Consider the following 24,066-nt stretch of genomic DNA (forward strand, 5'->3'; position numbering starts at 1 on the left):
AAAAAATCTTTATATATATGTGTATTTAATGTCTATTTCAACCTGAAGGACCAAAACATGTTATCACACGTGCATCCCTTTTGAATACCTTAGTCATTTTGTATGTATGGGAAGGAACAGTCAAAAATGGGAATAGTTACTTTTAAATGACAAAAACATGTAACGCTAACAAACAGACAAGTGGTTTAGTTTGTTAAAAACGTTATATATGATATAAATGTCTTCTTTTTGTGATATTTTCTTGATCATAATATCGAGATAAAGTTGTATATTAATAGTTTGCTGTCATTTCCATGAACAAGTTATATATAAACAAGAAATGTAGGGGAAAGTGAAAATAAATTAACGCAAAAAAGGTCTGAAATCAACGATATATTATAGATGAACTATGTCTAGATATTTGTTAAACATTCCATACTGAGAATCTCAGTCTTCCCATACTTGATGTTGTCCTGTGTTCCCAAGTTTTTTTTCGTGAAAACTAAATATTGTGTCTTGAATTACATAGTTTCATGTAATATTGATAAAAAAGAGATAAAATCTGATATTACAGTGTATATTTTATGTAAAATGATATAATAAAAAAACATTATTTTTAAAATGTATGTGTTGTTTTCAGTAGTATGATACAATTATCAGCATTGTTAAAATTTGGGTCATATACTCATCACATTCCGTTGACCTATCCTGTATTCGGGATCGAAGGTTGTCGATACAAATCAATACTCTGATTGATGGCATTTGCTTCATCCAGTCATAACGGAATCAACATATACATAACATTATCCAGTATATCAAGCTGTTGCAGTTAACGTTAACGCATTCATCCCTCAGGTCACATTTAAACCTTACCTAATCAAAGACTGAGCTAGTCTAGTTTAAACATGTAGGGGTGAATGAGTTAATGGAACAACAAAAGCGAGATGCATTAGCATAGACGATTGTGTGTTCTTTTCGGACAATACATGTACGTTTATAAAACAGTGATACCCATAGCTGCAACTAGTCATAACTTTAAAAATAAAAAAGTCCGATAAAGAATTTAGTGCGCAAAAATGTATTTGGGGTCTCACAACAGCTAATCGACCATATTGTAAAATAGCTGTCATCAAAATAAGAAACACCAGTTGTAGAAAGTAAAGGATTAAACTTAATATAAAACGAAAACGTTTTCTCCCTCTTTGAAAAGTACGTTAACTTCTTCATTGTATAAACTTCTGTGTTATTGTTAGGGTCTTTAAAAAAATGCAAAACAAGATATTCGAAATATACCAATGATTTAATGATTCTACACGGACAGCCCATCGTCAATCATGAAAAATAAGATATAACTATACAGAAGAATTGTTCCGCCAATGGACATGGTTGAATACAAATAAAAACAATATTCACATAATATATGACGGAGATAGCCTCTAAAGTGACGTAAACAATTTGCGAAACAAGATTACAGAAAGATGAGATTTATTGCGTTTGAGCACACTCTTTATGGCAATTGTGGCAAAAGTTTTCTATAGAACATTACAAAGACACTCAGCACCATTACGAATCGCTAATGAAGGTCTTCACTTTATTGTTTATCCTGTCCCTTCTATCCTCGTTTATACCCAGCTTAATGTCCATCACCTGTTTCCTTTGATCGGCAATCGTCATGGGATTCCTTGAGTGAGAAAGGTGGGATTTCCATTCATTCGCCGATAGAGTTGGCCGTTGTTGATTAAGAATATCCATAATACCAGCATTTTTGTTTATTGCAGTACTAGCGAAGGTAGGTAACATTTTGTCATTAGGATCCCTTGACGGTGGTTTACGCGCAGAATACATTTTGCGAGCCATTGCTTTCTTATCGAACACGTTTTGACTGTTAAATTTACCCATTTCACGTTGACGTACGCTATCTCTCCTGGCCATGGGATGCCGTTCTGCATTTAAATTTGCACGAAGCAACTTTTTAGTAATATCAGATGTATCCGTCATCCACGTGCGATTTGACCTCGAGCTTGATGCACGACTACATGACGTCATGGACTCAATGTCGTCACTATGATTACTGGTAACGTCATCAATGTCACCATCTCCTCTTAACGACGTTATAAACGTACGTGACTTGGCGGGACTACTTTGCGGACGTGTAGAAGATGACACTTCGCTTGACTTTTCACTAAGATCAGACAGATCCAAAGGTTTTACGCGTGACCGTTCTGCTGCTGATTGTGGACGTTGAAATCGTCGTCTCTTGCGACTAACAATTCTTTCGCCGTACAAAAAGCATGGTCCTCCTTCAGGTTTTTCGTATTCTTCTTCTGTCTCCGGACCTAGGCCTTCTGGACTTTGTCCACTACATGAGTTTATATAGTCCAAAGTAACCGATATAAGCCGGATGTCTTGATTTGTAACTTGAATCTGGCGCTTTTTTTCTTTATCCAGAATATTCAAACGACCGTACAATTTTGTATTTTCTATGTTGTTGATTCTGTAAGCTCTCTGAACTCTCGAAGAGTTGTAGCTTGGCTGCCCAAGAGTGGGCATGCTGAATTTAGATTTTCCCAAAAATCAATAGAAATCACTGGCACGAAGAAAACACCGATCCAGAAATGTTATCATGACAATCAGCGATCTGCAATAAAAAACAATGAAGATAATATAATATTTACAGATACAGTTTATTTTATGTAAGTAATTTAACAATAAACACAAATCTTACTGTATCAGTAATTACTAACTGGTGAATCACAAAACAGCAACAAATTCAAACAATGGATATGGGTATATTGAGAACAAAAAGACCAAGTCTTTTAAACGCAATCACAAAGAAACAATCGTATAAAGTAAATGCTTTATAATAAGATAAATGTATTATGATGTATAAAATGGTTTATAAGAAAAGCTGTGATTTAATTATTTAAGTATGAAAAAGTAAATGATTTATAATATAAAATATAATTATTGATTTAATTATATAAAGTAAGTGATTTATTAAATATAAAAGAATGGACATATATATATAAGATACAAATGGTCATGGCCGTACCACATGAAGTATGCGTAGTCATCATGATAAATAATATAAATATGTGATGTCCTTCAATCGAGCTGACATGATGGACAAACTACAAGCAGCAGCAACGTTTTAATCTCACCTGAATATAATCTCAATTTAGTTAATAACCTCATGATCTTATACATCCCAATCGATGTTTAAAACATCATATAAGATTAAATCAATACAAACGCTTATTTTTTGTTTTACTGATATGTCACTAAGCTAACATAACTCTGAAACACACGAGGTAATGTGCAGCAGGACTAAGCAAATAGCTCGGTAAGGACGAACAAACACACACAAAGTACAATACACAGTTACGTAAGGTATAGGTATTGACTCGCCATCATATTGACAAGTCTTCGTTGAATTTCAAACACTCACGGTTCTCTCTGCACAAACAGGAGCCATAGACCGGGTATAGTTATCTATCATTAATCAATTCAACCGGAAAATGCGGCTCAACAGACCAAAGAAAACCTCGATAGGAATACAGTTGATTAGGGAAGGTTTTTGTATCAAATATAAAAAAGATGAGATTTCAAACGATTGTTTTATCGATTCAAACCCATGGAAAAAATCGTTATTACTTGACACACATTTGAATGGCGTAGCAGTAGCGGACGAAGCAATATTTACCTTACTTACAAGACAACCTCGCTGATTTTAAAGGATTTATCGGAAATGTGGAAAATCGACTATATTACTTGCATCGAAAGTTATTTAAATAGTATATCAACTAGTGCTTTCTTTTATATCAATCAAATGCCTGAACACAATTCAATAGATAGACTGAACATGCCCAGGACCTGTGCCTCTGAATATGAATATTTATATTCCAGATTTGATGACAACATTTTCGACAGGGATATAGGAGTTTTATGATAAATGGATCAGTTTAGACATCATAAAACTTGACAAGAATATGATGATACAATTCCCTTGCCTCACCGTCATTCTCTGTTGGATTTAAATGGATCGAACCCCTCTGTTACCTGATGAATGTCTACTTTAAAACCCCCATTAAAGACTACACGAGCACATTGATATCCGTGATGGATAGGATATCATACCTGGGATAAAGATTACAGGCTACATTAGCTCGCATAGATAGACACAGATAAAACCACCGTTGTTAATCTCTTTTTCACCGTGAACACGTGTACTGAAGACTACATTCACACAAACGATACACTTTACCTTACAGCTGCGAATTCGAACAGTTTCGCTTAGGAATTGATTCTGAAATCGAGTGAATTCCTCTCAACACACTTTCGTTTCTTGATGGCCGTTCGGCTCAAATTATGTCATGACTTGATGTCAAGAATAAATGTTGTCTTTCAAGTCAACGGTGTTTTAAATCATTAATCTTTTGCGGTGTTCGGTTCAAACCGCAAAAGGACTAGGTAGCGAATCAAAGTGGTACGACAAATATACATACCTGAAAGAAACGATAAATGCCTACCGCTGTTAATTGTTGTATGTCCTCGCTTATCAGTTTAAAAAATAATTAAACTCGATTATAAAAAACGATTCTTCACAATTATTTAAGCTAAAGAGTGTCATCAGATAAAAAATATCATTACCATCGGCACTGTTGTGTATTGTTTGAGTCAATTGCTACAATTTTTACAGAATAACAGATGTCCGATATTTGAGAATTGTGAAACAACTAAAACATAGATATTGGTTTAGCACGAGGGACCTATTCACTGTTTTACACCTCAGCAATATTGCTATCCAGAAATTGTAAATTAACTATATAAAAATGAAAATGGATACATCACAAAAAAATGAAAAGATGTTAAGCAAGAATATCTACTTCTATAATATAAGGGAGAAAACTCGAAGTCAAAAAATCAGGTGTGAAGTTGAATTTGAACTTGAAACATGAATATACACAGAAATGATTTAGGCAAGCAAGTTTAAATACATGACAAAGACTAATGAAACTTTTAATATGTAGTTCTTTCTTTATTCCTGATCTTTTCTCAATACAATATTCTATTCATGAAACGCCTAAAGATTACTACAATTTTTTTTTATTAAACGTAATATGTTTCAGATATTAGTTCTCAATAACGGCATGATTGGCAGGCTTTATGGGTGTTATGCATACGTCTATAACTCCTCAGTACACGGAAAAGGCGTGAATAATATAATTGGCATCTCAAAACATGTTGCTCACGATTATGTGATAAACTTTATCGTGATTGATCGTATAAGTTCATGTGGCCTATATCAATAACATTATATTGATCGAAGAAATAATTTAATAATGTAGCGGTATTGCATTGTATTATACCATATCTAACCATGCTACCAGATTACGAAAGTAACATAGCAACCAGTGATAAATGATGCTAAGTAAACGGAAAAGACATTTTGATAACATTTTGAAATATTTGCTTTTCTAACAGGTACAAAATCAAGACAACTATTTAACTCAGTTTCAATCTACTAACAAGCATAGCTTTGTCCAGGTAGATGAATTACACATGTCAGCTATATGTGAAGGATATTGATCAATACGTTTGAATTTCATATTGACATTCACAAAAAATTACAAGCGAAATTGAACAAACATCAGATATCTTTTTGTAGCAAAGATGAGGAAACACGTCTAAAACAGAAAATCGACATCTTAACAAAGATAAATCAATGCTACCTGGGCGTACTAATTGACTTTACCTGCTGTATGTATTAAATACACTTAAAGCACTTAATCTCTTACCTGAGTTTGCTTTATACAATTCATATCTAGCCATCTATATGTGGTGTAATGACGTACATGTGGACTTAGCGAAATCGATGAAACTCCCTACCTATTTTATTTGTATAGTATTTATTTTGTTCTTGGTGTTGATACGTTTTAGCTAACTGCTGATTTATACTACGAAACCTCGCCTAGCATTGATTCATTAGCAAAATATCTAATTAAAACGGGTAGCGGTAATTCACTGGCTATCATCATTACGATTGAAAGCATTTTAATATAAACAAACGTAAAAAATCGAATGAATTGATTAAATTTCAGCACTCTCAAAAAAAGCACTTAAGTTCCCAATTAATCAATATATTCATGCATTCAGTTGATTTTTTTTTTACATTTAAGATTCAAATCGAAAAAGTAATAAATTCCATATTAATTGAAATGTGTAACCACTCTCCCATTGTCACTGCTACACCTAGCGTTTTAATGAGGAACTGTCGGTCCAATATAGTTATGTACATAGTAAGATTTTAATATAACAGTTTTCTATTTTTACGTGATCTCTTTAAATCTGAGGAAGATCAAAATATGGTTTAAGGCACATGTACATACGTGTTATAAACGTTCTAACATTTGTGCCCAACAGTTAAACAGTTTATAGAATACAATAATCAAGGTACTAGGTAATCAAGAAGTGTGTGTTCATTCGTTCTCTCAGTAATTAATTTGACTACTGCAACATTGGTAGCATACACATACACAAATATAGAAACAACTGATGATATTAAAAAAACTAAGACTGAAAATACATCAACAATGCACATTTACAGCAATTGCTTGATTTTACTACACGGAAGGATGAAAAGCATATAGAGAGATGTATAAATACCCAAATCCATAATGATTGGAATAAACTTCATCTTGCTTCATATTCTCCAATAGTATATAACAATAAGACCTATTATACTGTGTATAAATCTTACCTTGCATTTATAAACGTCCCAGGAATTCGATAAGATGCCGACAAAAATACAATGAACATTTATATCATTATATTGGCACCAGAATTAAGACAGCCAGTAAGCATGTAAAGATACAACACCTTCACTACACTGTGGCTTGCCCACCAGTTACCATAGTGTATACCTGTACGACTATCTCCACATACACAAACACACCTGTATATATCACCTATATATCACCTGTATCCGTATAGGTAGACGCAACCAGTCACCACACGAGCCGACTACGGCCAAGTGTCGTACTGGGTGATAAGGCAGGCATGCAGGACCATAGTGGCCAGGGGTACGAGGCGACCACTTCACATGTGTTAGGTTACTATAAACTATTAAATATGAATAACTTATCATCCACTTGTCTGAGTTTGTCCGGCTTTACCTTTGGTACACTGGGCAGTGTTTGCAAGTGCGCGAGTAAACGTAAAATGGACTTTTATCGAACACGAACTTGCTCTTGTGACATAATAAATTTCAACTTAATGTCATACAAAACGGTACTTAAATTCTAATCTCTTCTGAAAATAAATTTCTCGGTCATATATTTTCTACTGGAAGCATTTTGCATCAATAAATTGTTCAAAGAAGTGTACCGATATCCTTGTTGCTTTGTGTGATATACAGGCTATAGAGTCTCTTTCTATTCAACGCTTCACGACACTGGAGTGTAACTAAGATATGCGGAGCATTTTAGCTTACTCGGAGACAAATAATGGGGTATAAGGCATTACTTGTGCTTATACGTGGCGAATCAGCTACAAGTGTACATATAGCTTAAAAATGGGCTTTTGTCTTTAGAATAAAACCATTTTTAGGAGTGACTTATATAAATGTGATTCTATATAGTAATGAAACTCACCAATAAGCACCTATTCCGTCTTTTCTTATTGCAGAGTTATCTGCTCTTGTGAGCAGGTATTGATTGTTACGTCATTAGTTTGTGTGAGAAAATTACGTCGAAAATTACACGAGCAGATAACTCTGCAATACGAAAAGACAGAATTAATAGATTAAATTCATGAAACAACCATAAAACAAACTACATTTTAAAAAAAAATGATAAAAATGACTTCGCTTTAAAAAAAATCATAGTGATTTAACAAGCAATGCACGGAACGCCCTCACAGCCTTCACAGGTCAGAGAACCACGTGTCAGTTTATTTCGCCTCTAGAACTGATGAAAAATCGATTGGTTTTAAAGCAAGGGTTATTGAAAAAGACATTTAATTTATATGGAATGTTATCTTATGTAGATCTACTTAATATAAAAGGACGCTTTCGTTTGCCCAATAACCACACAATCACTAGATGGGGGCCAAATGTAGAAAGTGTCCTAGCTTTGGTAGTAATTTATCTTAATGTTTCCACAATTCTTAAAACTAAAAAGTGGTTCGTATACATCTTCAAAATGTTTATCAAAATGCAATACATTCAATAATAATGAGTGTTTGCTAACACCTTTTCAAAAATTGAAAATTGAAAGTTTGACTTATATGTTAACAGCTTATGATACTTAATACAATCTGGTCCACATGATAAATGACGACCATGGTCAGTGATGGTCAGTTATCACACGTCTGTGGTACTATAGAAACATACTATTGATCAAAACAGCATTGTCAGTCGTACATATATATCTATATATATCTCTACCATTGTTGCCTTTGCACACGCATGTTTATACTCACACAGTAATGAGTTTCAACAACAGCTTACTTAGCATCTTCTAAATGGAAGCTTACAGAAGCTCCACTATCGAATTTTCATTATAAAACAAAGATTTCTTTTCACGTCAACGTTACAATAAAAGCAACAAACCATTATACAGATAAGCTAAGCAGGCAATTATTTGTCAGTATTGTACGCTGTACTTGGAACAGAGAAAGTATGTTTGATATCCTTTATAACCCTTCAGCAGTGTCAACTGTAAATAGAGAAAACGACCAATACACAACGATCAACAGGCTTTACAAAGCTGGCTGCCCAAATTGGATAAATGCAAACATTCAATCGTTTACCATTTATGTTTGTCAAGAAATCTGATTTTTGTTTACCTGATCAATATCTGATTATAATGTATCTGCTTAATCAATAAAATGCATTCTTGTGTCAGTAATACAAGAATTAAATGGTTTAAAGCCGGACTGTTATTTTTTATTCATTTATTTATAATAAAGATGTGGGCTTGTTTTCTGAATGAATTCAATCTACATTAGTACAATATCTTCACAGTTCCTTTCTCCACACGTACACACTTGTTACGCTTCACACGGGTGGTCATTTAAATGTTATTCCATGGTTTCTTAACTGAATTATTTACAATTCAACAAGACCAACATCTCATACATGTTTAAAAGAAGTCCAAATGATTTTCCTTGATTGTCATTTATAGTATTCTTTGATCAATTCTTTGATCAATGAAAGAGTAACCGATATTTTGTCAGGAAAAATCGACCAAAACACGTTTGAAAACTCCAAACAATGAGATTTTTGTTGTTATCTATTTCATTCAATGTTTTGCAATATAGGATTTATGGATATGCGACAATAAACGTTTTAAAACCCGCAATAGTTGTACAACGGAGAATGGGAGAAAGAGATAATGTTTTATGACAAATACTCCTATGCCCTTACGTTATTGACAAACTGCGATATCTCCAGTACTTATCATGTCTTGTTTCATTTACACACGCAGTACAATACCTGTCCTATTTGGATTTGAACGAGTTATTCTGCGATACGTGGCCTTATTGTAATTTATGAGCAGCACGGCGAATCGTACCACACGCTGAAATACAGCCCTGATAACCTGGTTTCCTACTCATATACTGTACATCAGGTAAATCCATATCAATATCCTAGTATATAAAAGTGTGAAGTCTCTGTTTAAGTACTGTGTTAAAAGAATATATGGGAAACATTCACAAACACCCTTCTGGATAAAATTTAAAGGGATCAAAACACATTGAACTTAGGGTAGATGAATTCCTTATAATAACGATTGTTTTATCGTAAAATGCAATTTAAACTTATATGAACCTTTAATCTAAATACAATGAGTGAATCATAAATATGATTCTGTTTAATCTGTCTTAATTCTGACACATATATACACACACGTCGATAAGTAAAAGCTTTCTAAACTTCCTAATCTTCAAGGTATATAACAAATCGTACAACCAACTCTACGACTAGAGTTCAGGCACTGACTCATGATCCACGTACCACCTTATAAGGGCTTATATTGTTGTAGTTCTACAGAGGATTGTAACATGTATATCCTCACAAGTTGAAATATGCCCAAGCTGTGATTATGAAAAACGTCTCGATACTTGATCGGTAAACTGGTGTGCATTATCACGTTTGTGCACGTACGACCTAGATGTTTGTATTTATTTTTCTTGGCAGTTGTGTGCTGTTGTAGGTATGTTGTCTTTCAAAATAAGTATTTAATCGAAACAATCGAAGGTCATTACCATCCAGTAAAAGGTATGTAAGAGTGGGAAAGTGCCCAAAGTCTGATTATTAAAATACTTCAGTGTCGTTAACCGGGTATGTCCTCAATTTAGCTAATACATCTTTACAAATCATAACAAAAGTAAGGGAAATATTGGCAATCAGTTAAGAGAACAATATCCGGTTAATAATTTCATGTTTTGTTTATTTTTTGAATCGGCTTCGTAAACATATTTACTATCAAAACAAGGTCACTCTCTTGGGTGTTATTAGTGGTCCTATCGGCTAAAATAAATGGATTAAATGAAATATCATTTTCCACAATAATAAAAACTGAAAAAAGCATAATTTAATCAAATTTTAAAATTGTATGAAAATAAATAGAAATATTATCCCTTGCAACGGAAATGAAAATCGTATTCAGCTGTATTAAAAAATAGTTTGATTGATAATGAATTAATGTTAAATTTTAATCTAGGATATGATAATGAATGTATATGTTAATGGTTGGAACACAATTGTCCACATTGCATGACAATGGTGATATAGCTTATTATTTTACAATTTGAAAGGGAAAAACAAAAGAAATTTAAAAGCATTTTATAAGTAAGTTTGAGTTCGATACATCTGGCCCCTGATACTGTTTGTGTTGTCTTAAGATTATCAATCCCAGAACATCACATTTCTTTTTCGATTCTAGTAATTATGAAAATGTCACTGATATCTCCATCAATTTTATGATTTAATGAGTCATTCAGTTAATGTATATTGAAAAAAAGAAAGAAAAAAAGAAGAGATCAACCGATGTATCAACACACATGAAACAAACTCAATTGAAACGACAATAACAGACGCGACGAAAATGCGTTCGGGATCCCCGCTGTTCAAAGATGTATGATCAATAAATCTTTCGATGAATTATTTTTAAGTTATCTTTTTCAAAAAGTTTTTAATAAAAGTATGAATAATATGACCTCATTATCTTAGAAAGTTAAGGTTAGCCACGGAAAATTCAGTTTGATTTGGTGAATTTAGAAAATGTTGAAAACAGTATTTGATTGTTCAAGGATAACCATTCTTCGAACTGGCAGTGGGTGTAGTGTTCTATACAAATACAGAGACAAGATGCCATCATAAGAGACGACTGAAGCTTGTCCCCCATAGAATCGGGATTTGTGGACGTTTCTAGTGCAAGAAGGTACAATTTGTATATCATTTTCATCGCCTTGCGTGACCTTTCAGTTCACTCATTTTCCACCTCACGACCGGTATGTTTTGATTGTGTCTAATTTCCGTCAAACAAACAGAGATAGAAACAATGAAAACAAGTATCTGAAAATAAATTTCACCTTTGTGTCATATGGTCATTGGGGAGAGGAATTTCCTTAACTGTCAGATTGATTTACATTGTCAATTTAATCTATTTCATATATAGGTATCAGATCTGACAATAACGTGGAATCTCAGTATCGTAATATCTAAATGCCACAGGATGATCGAGGTTCTGATCTCACCATTACACCGTAATATCATAAACAAAAGTTTTTTTTATCATTAGTGACATAGTGTACATAGACACACATATTGAAAGATGTTGTTTGATTTTCTCGTACAACGTAGCTTAATCAATTGATGTACATCTGTGTTAATTAGATATAAAATAACGTACCTGATTATGGCAGCAACATGTTTCCGCTCTGCCACAGCCCCTTCTTCACTTCCGACTACCTCTCGATAAGTTATAGTCTGGTTGTCAAAAGAACGCACTTCAATATATAAATATGTGCCAAAATCAAGTGTCTGAGTCGGTACTGCCCTCTGCATACTAATCGATCCAATCCTAAAAGTTAAACCGGATTTGTGGCGGAACAAGTAGGCTGAAAGATTCTGTGTAATACACTTAGGTCTCATATATATACATATACAACTATAATTCTACATTTGTCATAATGTTAACTCTAACAGCGCATTAGGCCTACGTATGTTAAATACATCCTTCCCCGCTGATCTTTACCTATACCCAACAGTCTAAGGACATTTTATTGGGTGATGAACTGTCTGCGTCTCTTTTGTTAAACATTTTGATTAAGGTTCGGACAACTTACGCTATACGGATATTGCAAATGTAAAACAAAGCGGAGCACTACGATTCGAGCAGATATTGAACGCTTTATGTCTTTACAAAGTAAATAAAACCAGGCATTTTATTTGATCAGACATGCAAACATTGAAGTGCTTTTGTATCGTCTCCGTGAATTTATTGTGAAACAGATTTGAACTAACCCGTGTGCTACTAAGGTTGACATTATAACAGTAGGGGTATTTTATCAAACGGGTGAAACTTAAACTGTTAAATGTCGCTTAAACCTGCCTCGTCGCCAGACTACAGATGAATGATTACGTGATGGGCAAACACTCAATGCACTTTCTTGTCGCTTGTGTGGAGTTTTTCTTATGTAAATTTATATCAAAACGATATCAATCATTTCTGATTTCCAATATATGTGCAGTCACTGCCTGCCTTAGACTCAGCTTGATTTGTAAAGTACGTGCGGGGTGTAGAACGAGTCCCATACAAACACGTGCTATAATTAACAGCTCGTCTGTCACTGTGTGACCTGTTGTCGTATGGTTCTACAGTGCTATCCAATATACCTTGACAACTTCATTACTTTTCTACAGAAGGAATGTAATTAGGATGCATAATGTCATAAAGTAGATACCAGTTACACAATAATTCTATTTAAAAATATGCATAAGTCAACTTTGTTATTACGAACTTTGATATCACGAATTATTATTCATGTTGATGTCGGTTTATATAGATTTCGACTGGAATATTTGCTTTTACGTTTGGTTTAAAGTCGTTTATGATCTTGTTTTTTTTGTGTAACATTTTACTTGTTTATTATCAAAGATAAGTATTACACTTGTATTTACTATCACAGACAGATATTTCACTTGTATTTATTATCATAGACAGATATATTTCACCTGTTTTTAGTATGACAGAGGGGTACCACACTTGTACCTAGTATCACAGACATATATTACACTCGTTTTCAGTATCACAGACAGGTATTACACTTGTATTTACTATCACAGACATGTATTACATTTGTTTTTACTATCACAGACTGTGAGGCAGATATTACACTGGTATTTAGTATCACAGACAGGTATTACACATGAGTTTACTATCTACACATGTATTCACCATCACAGACAGATATTACACTGGTATTTACTATCACAGACAGGTATAACACCTGAATTCACTATCACATACAGATATTACACTTGTTTTTTACTATCACAGACTGTGAGACAGATATTTCACTGGTATTTACTATCACAGACAGGTATTACACATGAGTTTACTATCACGAGACAGGTACTACACATGTATTCACCATCACAGACAGATATTACACTGGTATTCACCATCACAGACAGATATTACACTGGTATTCACTATCACAGACAGATATTACACTGGTATTCACCATCACAGACAGATACTACACTTGTTTGATTTTGTTTTGTTTTCTGTTCATAATTTTGCTAGTTGTCACCATCGGTACCACATTGCGGTAATGTCATATGGAGCATTAACAAATACCATTATAATAAGCTTATAATCTATGGTAAAGTGACTACCAACAAATCGAAATAATAAGTCTATGACAAGAAGCTCCAAAGATACGTTTGAGAAATCTGTTTTCGAATATTGCATGGTAACGATAAAACTTTGAACTTACAGGTCAGATAGGTGATAGTCAGTAAAACAACACACGCATTTCACTGTGTGGATTGCGGAACGATATAGGAATTAGATTTGAACCAAACGGTTCGACAATCTTAATCAAATTATGGTTCCACAAGTGGGTTTTTTCTTTCAAAATCGACACATTACCTTCAGTGAATAAATGTTGATTACCTGTTGTGAGATCGTTTCTGAATAACTGTTAATATAATAATAGGATTACGTCATATTGAAGTGATAGGAATTACTGAATTAAACACAAGCAGTATTTTACAACGCGATAGTAAAACTATAAGCTATGGGGGAAACCATTGTTTGTAAGTTTGGTATCCAGGTAATGACATCTCAGAATATCATTATGTAACAAAAAATATGTTTTAATAAGATTGACGTTAAACTGTAAACCGACTGGACAAAGAGGGTAATATATATAACTAATTGACAATTATAGTTGTGCGTTCCCGAGGGAAATTTGTGGTTCTGTGCAATTCCTTGCGTTAAGCTTACTGGAGTTATCTCCCTTCAAAATGTTATTCATAGGCACTTAAATGATATACCGAAAAGACCAAATGTGGTAGTTTAAAGAGATAGACATGAACAGTAATACATTTGGTACGAGAAGCCCTTTGTCTTATACAGTATATATAGATAGATTAATCATGAAATATAACCCTGGATCGAGAGTTATTCTTACGACAGACTAATATGAAAATATCACTGTGAGCAGATATAAAAAGATGTAACAATGGAAATAAGAATAACAGGGACGGATCCAGAATTTTTCAGGGTGGGGTGGGGGGNCCAGATTTCCAGTTTATTTTGCGATCTATATCTACATCTTTCTTGATTTTGTTTTTCTTCTCTTGTTTATTAGTATGACTATAATCACGGAATTAGATTTTATCTAAGTCCATGATATAACTAATGTATTCATTTAATTTTGAATTGTCCTTCATGCAAACGTAACACATGTGCTAAGTGGCTACTACGGACCACCGACAATACAGGTAAAAAGTCTGTATCATGGTCCGCTGACCAATTTACTTGATGCTGGGCCCGGAGTGCACGTGGTGATATCAATTGGTGTCAACACCGAGTTTAAACCTGTTGGAGTGGGGTGGGAGGGTGTGGTGCTTGGACTGTGTGATACACAACTATTGAATCACCAGTCAGGAGTAAAAAAATCATTGAAGAAACAAATTAAGTCCAGGGCAGAGGGGTGTCATCTGCGCTGGTGAATAAGAATAAGAAACAAAATGCACATCAAAACTGAAATTAAAAAATATATTTACATGGTTAGAAACATGCAGGAAATAACATGCTGATAAATATATCAGTTAAGTTATATTTTAAAGTTCCAGGCAAATACAAGGCTGAACACACTTACAATGTAACTATTATCAATGTAACAGGTAAAATAAAATAGTACACCAAGATTGTGAAATGTGATTTAGAGAAAATTTTAATTAGTTACACTTTCAAAACTCAAATAAATATAAAATTAACTAAAGTAAAAAAATATTAAAGTAGAAAAATAAAGCACAGCACATTGGGACTGCCTATGAAATCAAAGGATATCGGACTGTTGACGGAAAAAGTGTCTTGATGATAGATGTTTCGCGTTATTTTATTAAGAACTATTCAAATCGTTATTAACTCAATCATAATATCTAAGGAGGAACTACCGTAATAAGTTTTCCGGATATTCTTTTCCTACAGTAGTGTTCACCTGTGGTGCGATTCGCGCGCCATCTTCAACTTCCGGCAAACGTCGTCCAACGTGCGTGCCCTGAAATTGTGCCGGTTCCTAGTCGTTTTACCGATTTGTACAAACAAAACCGCTGCATTCACATTCAAGACTAGGCTGTACATGAGGTTTGTTTTCCAATGTCGATGCGTCGTGACAGAAACGAATGATGTATGTCTGATATTTTTTTAGAAATGAGCAAGAATGAAGCGTAACTGCTGACAAAGCCCCCCCCCGCTTTTGTTTTGTCGTCGTATTTATATTTCACTTGATGGTCTCAATTCAATCGTATCTATGGTCATTACTCGATATTGTTTAAAGCAGCAAACATAATTCGTTTCATAGTACCCTTTTCTGAGGTTTCTTTTCCTAGTTCGAGAATTTGACAGATCTATATCAATATATAATCTTCAATCCTTGCCATTCATTCCATCATAAGTGAATTGAATTTATGTAAATCCGTTAAATGAGAATAAAAGTAGCCATAGCATGCAACTTATTGATCATTGCAATAATATTTTTATATTTGATTTTCAGAAAGAATGGACATTCGGCCAAATCAAACCATTTACATCAACAATCTGAATGAGAAAATCAAGAAAGATGGTAAGCATTACAAACAAGCCTCTTCAAGTGACAACAAGTGTCACCATAATAAATCTTTAAAAATTCCAAATAAAGTAAGCGACATCAGAAGATATGTTGTTAATATGCCTCTATACCAAATTTCAATTGAATTTTTATGATCGGTGATGCGGCACAGGATGTGCGTATTGACCTGTACAGTTAACAAAGCGTCACCAGACAAAATCTTTGAAAATACTTACTACAGTAAGTGACAACAAGTGATTGATAATAAAATGAAGTTGAATGCAGGATGTAAACCTATAGCTACGTAAGCAGCTGTTATGCAAAGATGATGTGGAAAATCAAAATCTAGCTAATTGCAACTACAAAGCTTATTCAACAACTATTAGTGGTTATTTATCATAAATTATATCAAGTCATTTGGATAAATTTGAAGATATTTTGATCTCATAAATAGTCATAATAATGTAACACAAGGTTATTTCACACTTAAATTAGCTAAAAGATAGGGGGCTTGAATAATTTGAATTCAAAGATCAAACCTGTATCGGGTCAAAAACAGGCAGCAGCCCAAAATGTAAGTTCAGTTCTGATTTTGGCCTGTTCAAATTACCTATTTCTTATCGTTCTGATATATAATTTTACAAAAGTGTGTCAGTTAAAAAAGTCATTTGGGCTGTTTGAATAGAAGTTACTGAAAAGCCTGCTACACACCCATAATATATTGTTATTTGAGAACTTTTTATGCTACAATGGTATCTGAACCTTGTTTTTTTAACTTTTTTTCAGACCTCAAGAAATCCCTCTATGCCATTTTCTCCCAGTTTGGACAGATTCTGGACATCGTAGCCATGAAGACACTGAAGATGCGAGGACAAGCGTTTGTTATATTTAAGGATATAAGCAGTGCGACAAATGCTATACGATCAATGCAGGGATTCCCTTTCTATGACAAACCAATGGTAAAATTTATGATAATTAAATTGAACTGCCCGGTGCTTTGAGAGCTTGATGGTGTCGTTCAAACTGTTTGACACTTTAAACTCACTAGGTGGTATGACATGCATTGATTGTTGTTGTTTTCATGCTCCAGATCGGTACTATGTTTGTGTCGTATGAGTTATCTGTAAGAAAACTTCTAGTCCCACAATCATGATTAAATGTGACTGACACACTGGTATTTAGCTTATCAAGCTTAAACATGGTTCGCACAGGTCTTGAAAACCCTTGAATTTGATGATTGTCTTGAAAAACCCTTGAATTTGATGATTGTCTTAAAAAAACCTTGAAAATGACTGTAAGCCTTGAAAACCCCTTGAAAATCAATGGGAGTCCTTGAAAAATCCTTGAAATTCAGAGAAGTTAGTTGGGTATACGTTTCTGTCATGTTAATTCAGTATTTTGTAAACATTCGTCACAAACAATAATTATTTTTAACACAGATTGATCGTCAAATTGCAGATCGTAAATTTTAATAATTCCGGAAAATATGTACCAATGAAGTTTCCGGTTTTACTTTTTCAATTTGTATCATTACTGCGTTTGAAATGAGTAAGTCTCATAGTTAAGCGCCAAAGTGACTGACGGTCATGCGCATTAAGAGTATTGTTAACATGAGGGTAACACGAACGCAAGTGTGTTTTAAACCGCAAATGGCTTCACGATCCCAGATTGTTTTGGGTGATGGAGTTAAAGGGTGATAGGAGTCTGACTTCTGCTTTGTGCTCGCTGTGTAACAGAATTATCAATCTCGGCAAGATTGGGGAATGACCTTACATCACATATAAAAGTCAAAAACACGTTAATTTTTTTCGGGGACCGCTTCCACTCGGCCTTTGACACTTTTTTAACAAACCTTCTACTTCAATGGTAAGTACATCGAGACCTACATCGACTGTTCCTAATCCAAATCCGAACACGGATGCCGATGACTTTCCGTCAATACCAGCCCCTCAAGGCCTTGTTGTTCATTAAAATCGTTTGTTTATTTTTCAAAATTTGTCTTGAAAAAACCTTGAGAATTCCTTAAATTTTGAGGTCAAAAGTTTGTATGAACCATGTTAAACTTAGTACATATATGGTTTGGGCCTTTTTTGGCCCCCAAATCCATCAAAATTAAAAATCTGCAAGAGAACTTTCAAACAAATGTTTCTTCAATTTTGAATACTTTCCCAGTGCTATTATGTTAACATTTATTTGTGTTTTCAGTTTTGGCTGCCAATGCTGCCATGGTAACCAGGTCATATTTGCATAAATTATTGAAATTTGATTATTCAGTCAATTTTGACAGGTTTTCACCTAGTTTTTCTCTTAGCTACCATAGAGCGCACTCTTAAACAAACTTTATATTTCTCCTAAAGATGTATTACAGGTGCCTACACATTATCCTTTGATATTAATATAAGTTTGTTCAAACATGCGCTCTATAGTTTCTAGGAGGTAAACTATGCAAAATATCACAATATTCACTGAATATTTTTTCTCTCTATTTTATGCAAATTTAAACTTGTTATCATGGCAACAATAATTAGAAATATAAATAAATATTTTCATAATAGTATTTGGGAAGTATTCAAAATTAAAGAAAGTAATTTCAAAGTTCATTTAAAAGTTTTTAATTTTGATGTATTTGGGGGCCAAAACAGGCCCAAACCATGCATAGTCCTTTGATAAATAATTGCCACGTTTAAGAAACATGAATATGTCCCTTTTTAACAATAACATATAATTATTTAAATCAATACAATGGTTGTCTTAACATTTTTTAAGAACTTGACATTTCTTATTCACTTGCTTTGTTTTCATTACAGAGAATACAATACTCCAAGAAAGACTCTGACATCATCGCTAAAATAAAGGGCACATTTGTTGAGCGACCAAAGAGAAAGAAGGAAGAAGAAGGTGAAGTAGCAAAGAAAACAAAGAAAAAGAGTGCTGCACAAAAGTAAGTTTTCACTAGAGATATATAGTTAAAACAAAATCTAAAATAGTCAGTTATTGAGTGACTTAACGCAATCAAATTTTGAGTGGTTAAATACATACTTCGAAGGGAGCCCCAAGGTCACAAGGCAGCACTGGAAATAAGAAATTAGTGCTACAAGAAGATACTGATCAACTTGTTAAGTTATGCAGTGATTTTCCAATGCTGTTGAGCATTCACATTCAGTTTTTGCAGTACTCCTTCACAGTTCACTGACATAAATTGTATTTGTTTGTGTTTTGACAGACAAGCAGCTGCTCCAGCTTTGCCTCAGGTACAACCTGTCCAACAGATGGCTCCACAAGTCCAGCCTGGTAGGTCTTAACTGAACTTTGTATAACGTGGAAAACGGGTCATAGTTTCAAGAAAATATTCATCTTATATGTAAATCTTCTCGGCTCGGAGATTAGATTATCAATTTAAAAAATCAAAGTTATTGTGAAACTACGGTTTAAATTAGAATTTTCCAAAGCAAAATTTTGTCTTCTATTTACAATCTCTGGAAACAGTTCAATCAAACTTAGTTTATTAGGAAATTTTGCTTCTATTAATCAGATTTTATTTTGGGATGGGCACTTCATGAAAATTAAAGTCATTATCAAGGAGAATTAGTAAAAAAAAATCGAGTCAGGGGAGACAAAAAGAAGTTAAGAAGAAGAGTTTAAGCTTTATTAACTACCTTTAACCACAAACAGCTGTGTTTCCTTATAATGTGTGACAGTTTTTATGAATATATATTAATGTGATTTTAATTTTACAATTGAATGTAAATCTATCTTACATTTGTTTACATGTTAACTGATGTTCTTTGTGTCGACAGCCGCCGCTGCCCCACCAACAACTGCTGCCCCAACGTCAACGGCTATACCAGAACAACCACCCAACCAGATCCTGTTCTTGACCAACCTGCCAGAGGAAACCAACGAAATGATGTTGTCCATGTTGTTCAACCAGTAAGTTACCTATCAATAGTTGTTTGCTATGGACCATACATCTTGACAATTTCTTTTCTGGAGTATGGTTTTCAAATTAAGACACTAACCTACATAAAATCTTTTAGAGTTAGAACAAATGTTCCCTGTACAAGTATTCAGTTCTACTGAGCTACACAATTCTGATACCACACAGGTAAACTATAATTCCTTTAATATGCATTGCTTTTTATACTTTTACTCTTATTGTCCCCTTAGAACCTTTCAAAACGTTGTATTGAAATAGAAATGGCCATGTAGATAATTGTATTGCGTATGATATCATATGTAAGAACAAAATAAGTGTTACTAGTCCAATTGACTAATCCATTTTGATCATCCTTGTAGATTTCCAGGATTCAAGGAAGTGCGTTTAGTGCCAGGTCGACATGACATTGCATTTGTTGAATTTGAAAATGAGGTTCAATCTGCTGCGGCCAAGGATGCTCTACAGGGCTTCAAGATCACACCCAGCAACGCAATGAAGATTTCGTTTGCAAAGAAATAGAAAAAGAAAAAGGACAAATTGGTGCAAACAATTGTGTGTTAATGGTGTGTGCATGAATGTGTTAGACAGCGACGTGTGAATGCAGTGTTAGAAAATGAAATTAAGAATTCTGTTTATGGACGAATCTAGTTTAATAGCTTCTCAAATCAGGGATGTCTTCATTTGAAAACAAAATTTTCAACTCGAACATAACTTGTTTTAAAACTACTACATTTGTGTCTTTGAATATTTGCAGATCAAATCTGCTTACTTCTACTTCAGACAGATTTGTTTTTCAGTATCAGGATAATATTTGTGCACTCTGCTTTACCCAGTACGGCTATTAAAAGGTATAATTCCTCCAACTGAAATGCAATTGTTTTGAGAACAAAAAGTGAATCAAATAGAAATTTTATGATACATATTTTGGTTTGAATTATGAATTTTTAAATGTCTTCCATTGCATTACAACAGATATAATCAGCAATCATCTTTTTTATACATATTTCAGATATCATTGTCCGTTTATTTCATTTATTCTCTTCAATCCAGCATTGCATTTTAGCTGGTTGTTTCCATTTTTGATTTTGGATACAATTTGTTTTTGTACAGTGAAACCTGTTTGTTTTGGACATGCCTAGTAATAATCATGTTTTAATACATGACTTTGTGAAAATCTTTGTACAGTTGTAGTACTAGGGCCATAGAACAGAGGATGTGAAACACTATTTCGTTAGTTAGCTGGCAAGTACCCTATTCTGATGTCTCCTCCTCCTCTCAGAAGAGCTATTGTCATCTAGATGTCGCGGCTAAACAGGTATCACTGTCATTATACAGCATTGCACACAGGCTGTTTCCTTGTTGACCTCCGGCATTGCACCAGGCCGGTACTGTTGTTGTATTTGATGGCCGTGTTGTGCTGGACATTACCAGGTATCCCTAGCCTTGCACCCTAGTCGGGGGTGTCTAGTAATGTACAGACGACATTGGGTCACAAGACTACTAATAAATGTGAAACAAAAACATCACCTTTTTCGTGTTTTTCCTCAATAGTCCATCAAGATGATACATGGTATTATGTGTCTGTCTATTCTTAAATAGTATTCTCATCCAGATCGTGGCATCTTATACATGCATTATTGACATACTAGACAAAGAGTCAGGGTCACAAATTGTGGTCAGAGTTTGAGTCGCTTTGATTTTATAATGTCTTAACTAGAAATTTCATACCTTTATGCATTACTTCATTATAAGTAAAATTCTTAATGAATTTTTAGCATTGAGAAAAACAATGTACATTTGTGTGTCAATCTGCCAATAATAAGAATTGAACATTTTGACAATATTTATCAATATCAAACTATTTATATGGTTCATTTAGATAAAACAATAAATTTAGTATTAAGACTCAAAACTACACTATGAATATGCAGATAGAAGGATGATTAAAAAAAGAGTTATTTCCCTTTGGCAATAAGCCTTTAAAATTGGGTACTGGCCATCAAAGGATGACTAAAAACGATCCTGTTAAGGTCAGGAAATTGTGTGAAAATTCATAACATTCTTTTCAATTAACTTTTGCAATAATATACTGAAAAAAATTTGCTTCAAGGCAGTTAAAACATCCTTTACAACTTGGAAACTCTATCTGTAGAAAAAAAATGGATCTTACTGATTTTGTGCTTTCCCACATATTGAAAGATATTAAAAATACATTGTCATTATCATTATAAGTGGTTCATAGCCATCCTCGTTACTCCAGAGGTTTCACACACTTTTGCTCTCTGCACCCCTGGACTAGGTCATATCAAAATCGAAGACTGCGGCTGCCTTGTGGATGAGACGAGAAGACTGCGGCTGCCTTGTGGATAAGACGAGAAGACTGGGTTGATTTTTTGATGTATAACAAAAGATTCTCGCCCTCATGTAGCAGTAAAATTGATTGATTTTGAAGTCGGGTGTTTCTGTGGCTCCACTGTAATCTTCAAAGGACAGGTTGCTTTTAGAGATCCATATAGTCTAGATTAATGAGATTCGGCTTGTTGTTTTCTTGGTTAAATGTCTATAAAGAATGTTCAAATGAATTTCCTTGATCCATTTTCAAGAGTGCAGAAGTCAAATTTCTTGTTTTAAATACCTTTAGGGTGTGAGTAACAATATTTGTCCTATAGGTTGTTTAAGCAAAGGGCTATCAAGTATTCAAACGAATGACTTGGCATATTTTCAAGGTCAAATGTATTAATACATAATTTTTTTTTAAATTCCTATAAAGATCTATGCGGTCTAGAGTAATAGTATTTGGCTATCAAGCTTAAGTGAGTGAATTTGGTCACGGAAGTGGTGTTAAAAAGCATATTTTGAGCTATGCAGGAACATTGAGCCTCTTGTTTGGTGATGATTTGTGATAGTCATACATTTGAGTTACTGTTGGAAGTTTTGTGTTTATTCACATCCAGGTGGAATGAGGTGTGATGAGAATTTATCTGATGGACCTTTTCTCTAGATCACTCCTATTTGGCTTTATGGAAACATTTTCTAACAATGTACATTTTGTTGTTGCAATAATGCGAGTTTAACAGCATTTATTTATTGATTATTTTGTTTACGAGGTTATTGAAAATGAATGGGGAAAGGATGGTAAAAGATGATAAAAATTAGGGGACACCCGGGTTCGAACCAGGGACCTCTCGATCTGCAGTCGAATGCTCTACCACTGAGCTATATCCCCCTTGATTGTTTCACGACAAATAAAATTATTTATAGACAGTTGAAATTACTGTTATTATTTTGCTTAACTACAAGCTACATTTAAGAAAATCCGTAATAAGTATGTCACCAGAAAGCAGATTATACTACTGAGAGAACTATTAACAAAGCCTACTGAATGCTGACGTGGCATCAATATATTAAGCCAAAGTGGGCGTGTCTCGAAGAAAACTACTCCACAACTACGAGTTATCCCCCTTACTCTGTGTGTTTAAAGCTTCGCCGTGAAGTCACCAAAATATTTTAAACGGGAAGAACTGTGTATTGTAACCTTTTGTGATGCATCTGTGCAGTCAGAGGCGACCTTCAAATATGTCTGACCTGTAGGCCCATGGCGATTCCCTGGTGCTAATTTCTTTTTGGTACACATCTTTCCAAAAATATTTACTCTTTATTTAGAATGTATATCTTTAAGTGCATGTGATGTCATCTAGTGAACTGATAAAAGTGTTCAGCGTATTATTTTATCATTTAACATTAATTACAACATCATTAAGAATTACATCAAGAAACAATCGCAATTTGGTTAACTC

General features: G+C 34.0%; 2 protein-coding genes and 1 non-coding gene across 6 annotated transcripts; 1 reads left to right on the top strand and 2 right to left on the bottom strand.

Moving 5' to 3' along the window:
- Nucleotides 1-1,265: 1,265 nt before the first annotated feature.
- Nucleotides 1,266-12,251, bottom strand: LOC110447708. Of its 4 annotated transcripts, none has more exons than XM_021493573.1 (2): nucleotides 11,898-12,251; nucleotides 1,266-2,617 (listed from the first exon to the last, which is right to left on the bottom strand). In XM_021493573.1, exon 2 carries the CDS (start codon nucleotides 2,527-2,529, stop codon nucleotides 1,543-1,545), a length of 987 nt encoding a protein of 328 aa, XP_021349248.1. In that variant the 5' UTR covers nucleotides 2,530-2,617; nucleotides 11,898-12,251; the 3' UTR covers nucleotides 1,266-1,542. The 4 variants fall into 4 exon arrangements, with proteins under 4 accessions (XP_021349248.1, XP_021349251.1, XP_021349250.1 ...); XM_021493576.1 differs by lacking the exon at nucleotides 11,898-12,251 and adding an exon at nucleotides 6,959-7,083; XM_021493575.1 differs by lacking the exon at nucleotides 11,898-12,251 and adding an exon at nucleotides 6,935-7,083.
- Nucleotides 12,252-15,744: 3,493 nt separating this feature from the next.
- On the top strand, nucleotides 15,745-21,793 carry LOC110447709 (U1 small nuclear ribonucleoprotein A-like). Its single transcript, XM_021493578.1, has 7 exons — nucleotides 15,745-15,869; nucleotides 16,279-16,347; nucleotides 17,119-17,291; nucleotides 19,140-19,273; nucleotides 19,556-19,623; nucleotides 20,130-20,262; nucleotides 20,629-21,793. Exons 2-7 carry the CDS (start codon nucleotides 16,284-16,286, stop codon nucleotides 20,786-20,788), a joined length of 732 nt encoding a protein of 243 aa, XP_021349253.1. The 5' UTR covers nucleotides 15,745-15,869; nucleotides 16,279-16,283; the 3' UTR covers nucleotides 20,789-21,793.
- A 1,630-nt stretch (nucleotides 21,794-23,423) lies between these two features.
- Trnac-gca lies at nucleotides 23,424-23,495 on the bottom strand. Its single transcript has one exon. It is a non-coding gene; the product is annotated as a tRNA-Cys (tRNA).
- Between the last annotated feature and the right edge of the window lie 571 nt (nucleotides 23,496-24,066).

This window comes from Mizuhopecten yessoensis, unplaced genomic scaffold (assembly GCF_002113885.1).
Source record: "Mizuhopecten yessoensis strain PY_sf001 unplaced genomic scaffold, ASM211388v2 scaffold3575, whole genome shotgun sequence".
Classification (NCBI taxonomy): Eukaryota; Metazoa; Mollusca; class Bivalvia; order Pectinida; family Pectinidae; genus Mizuhopecten; species Mizuhopecten yessoensis.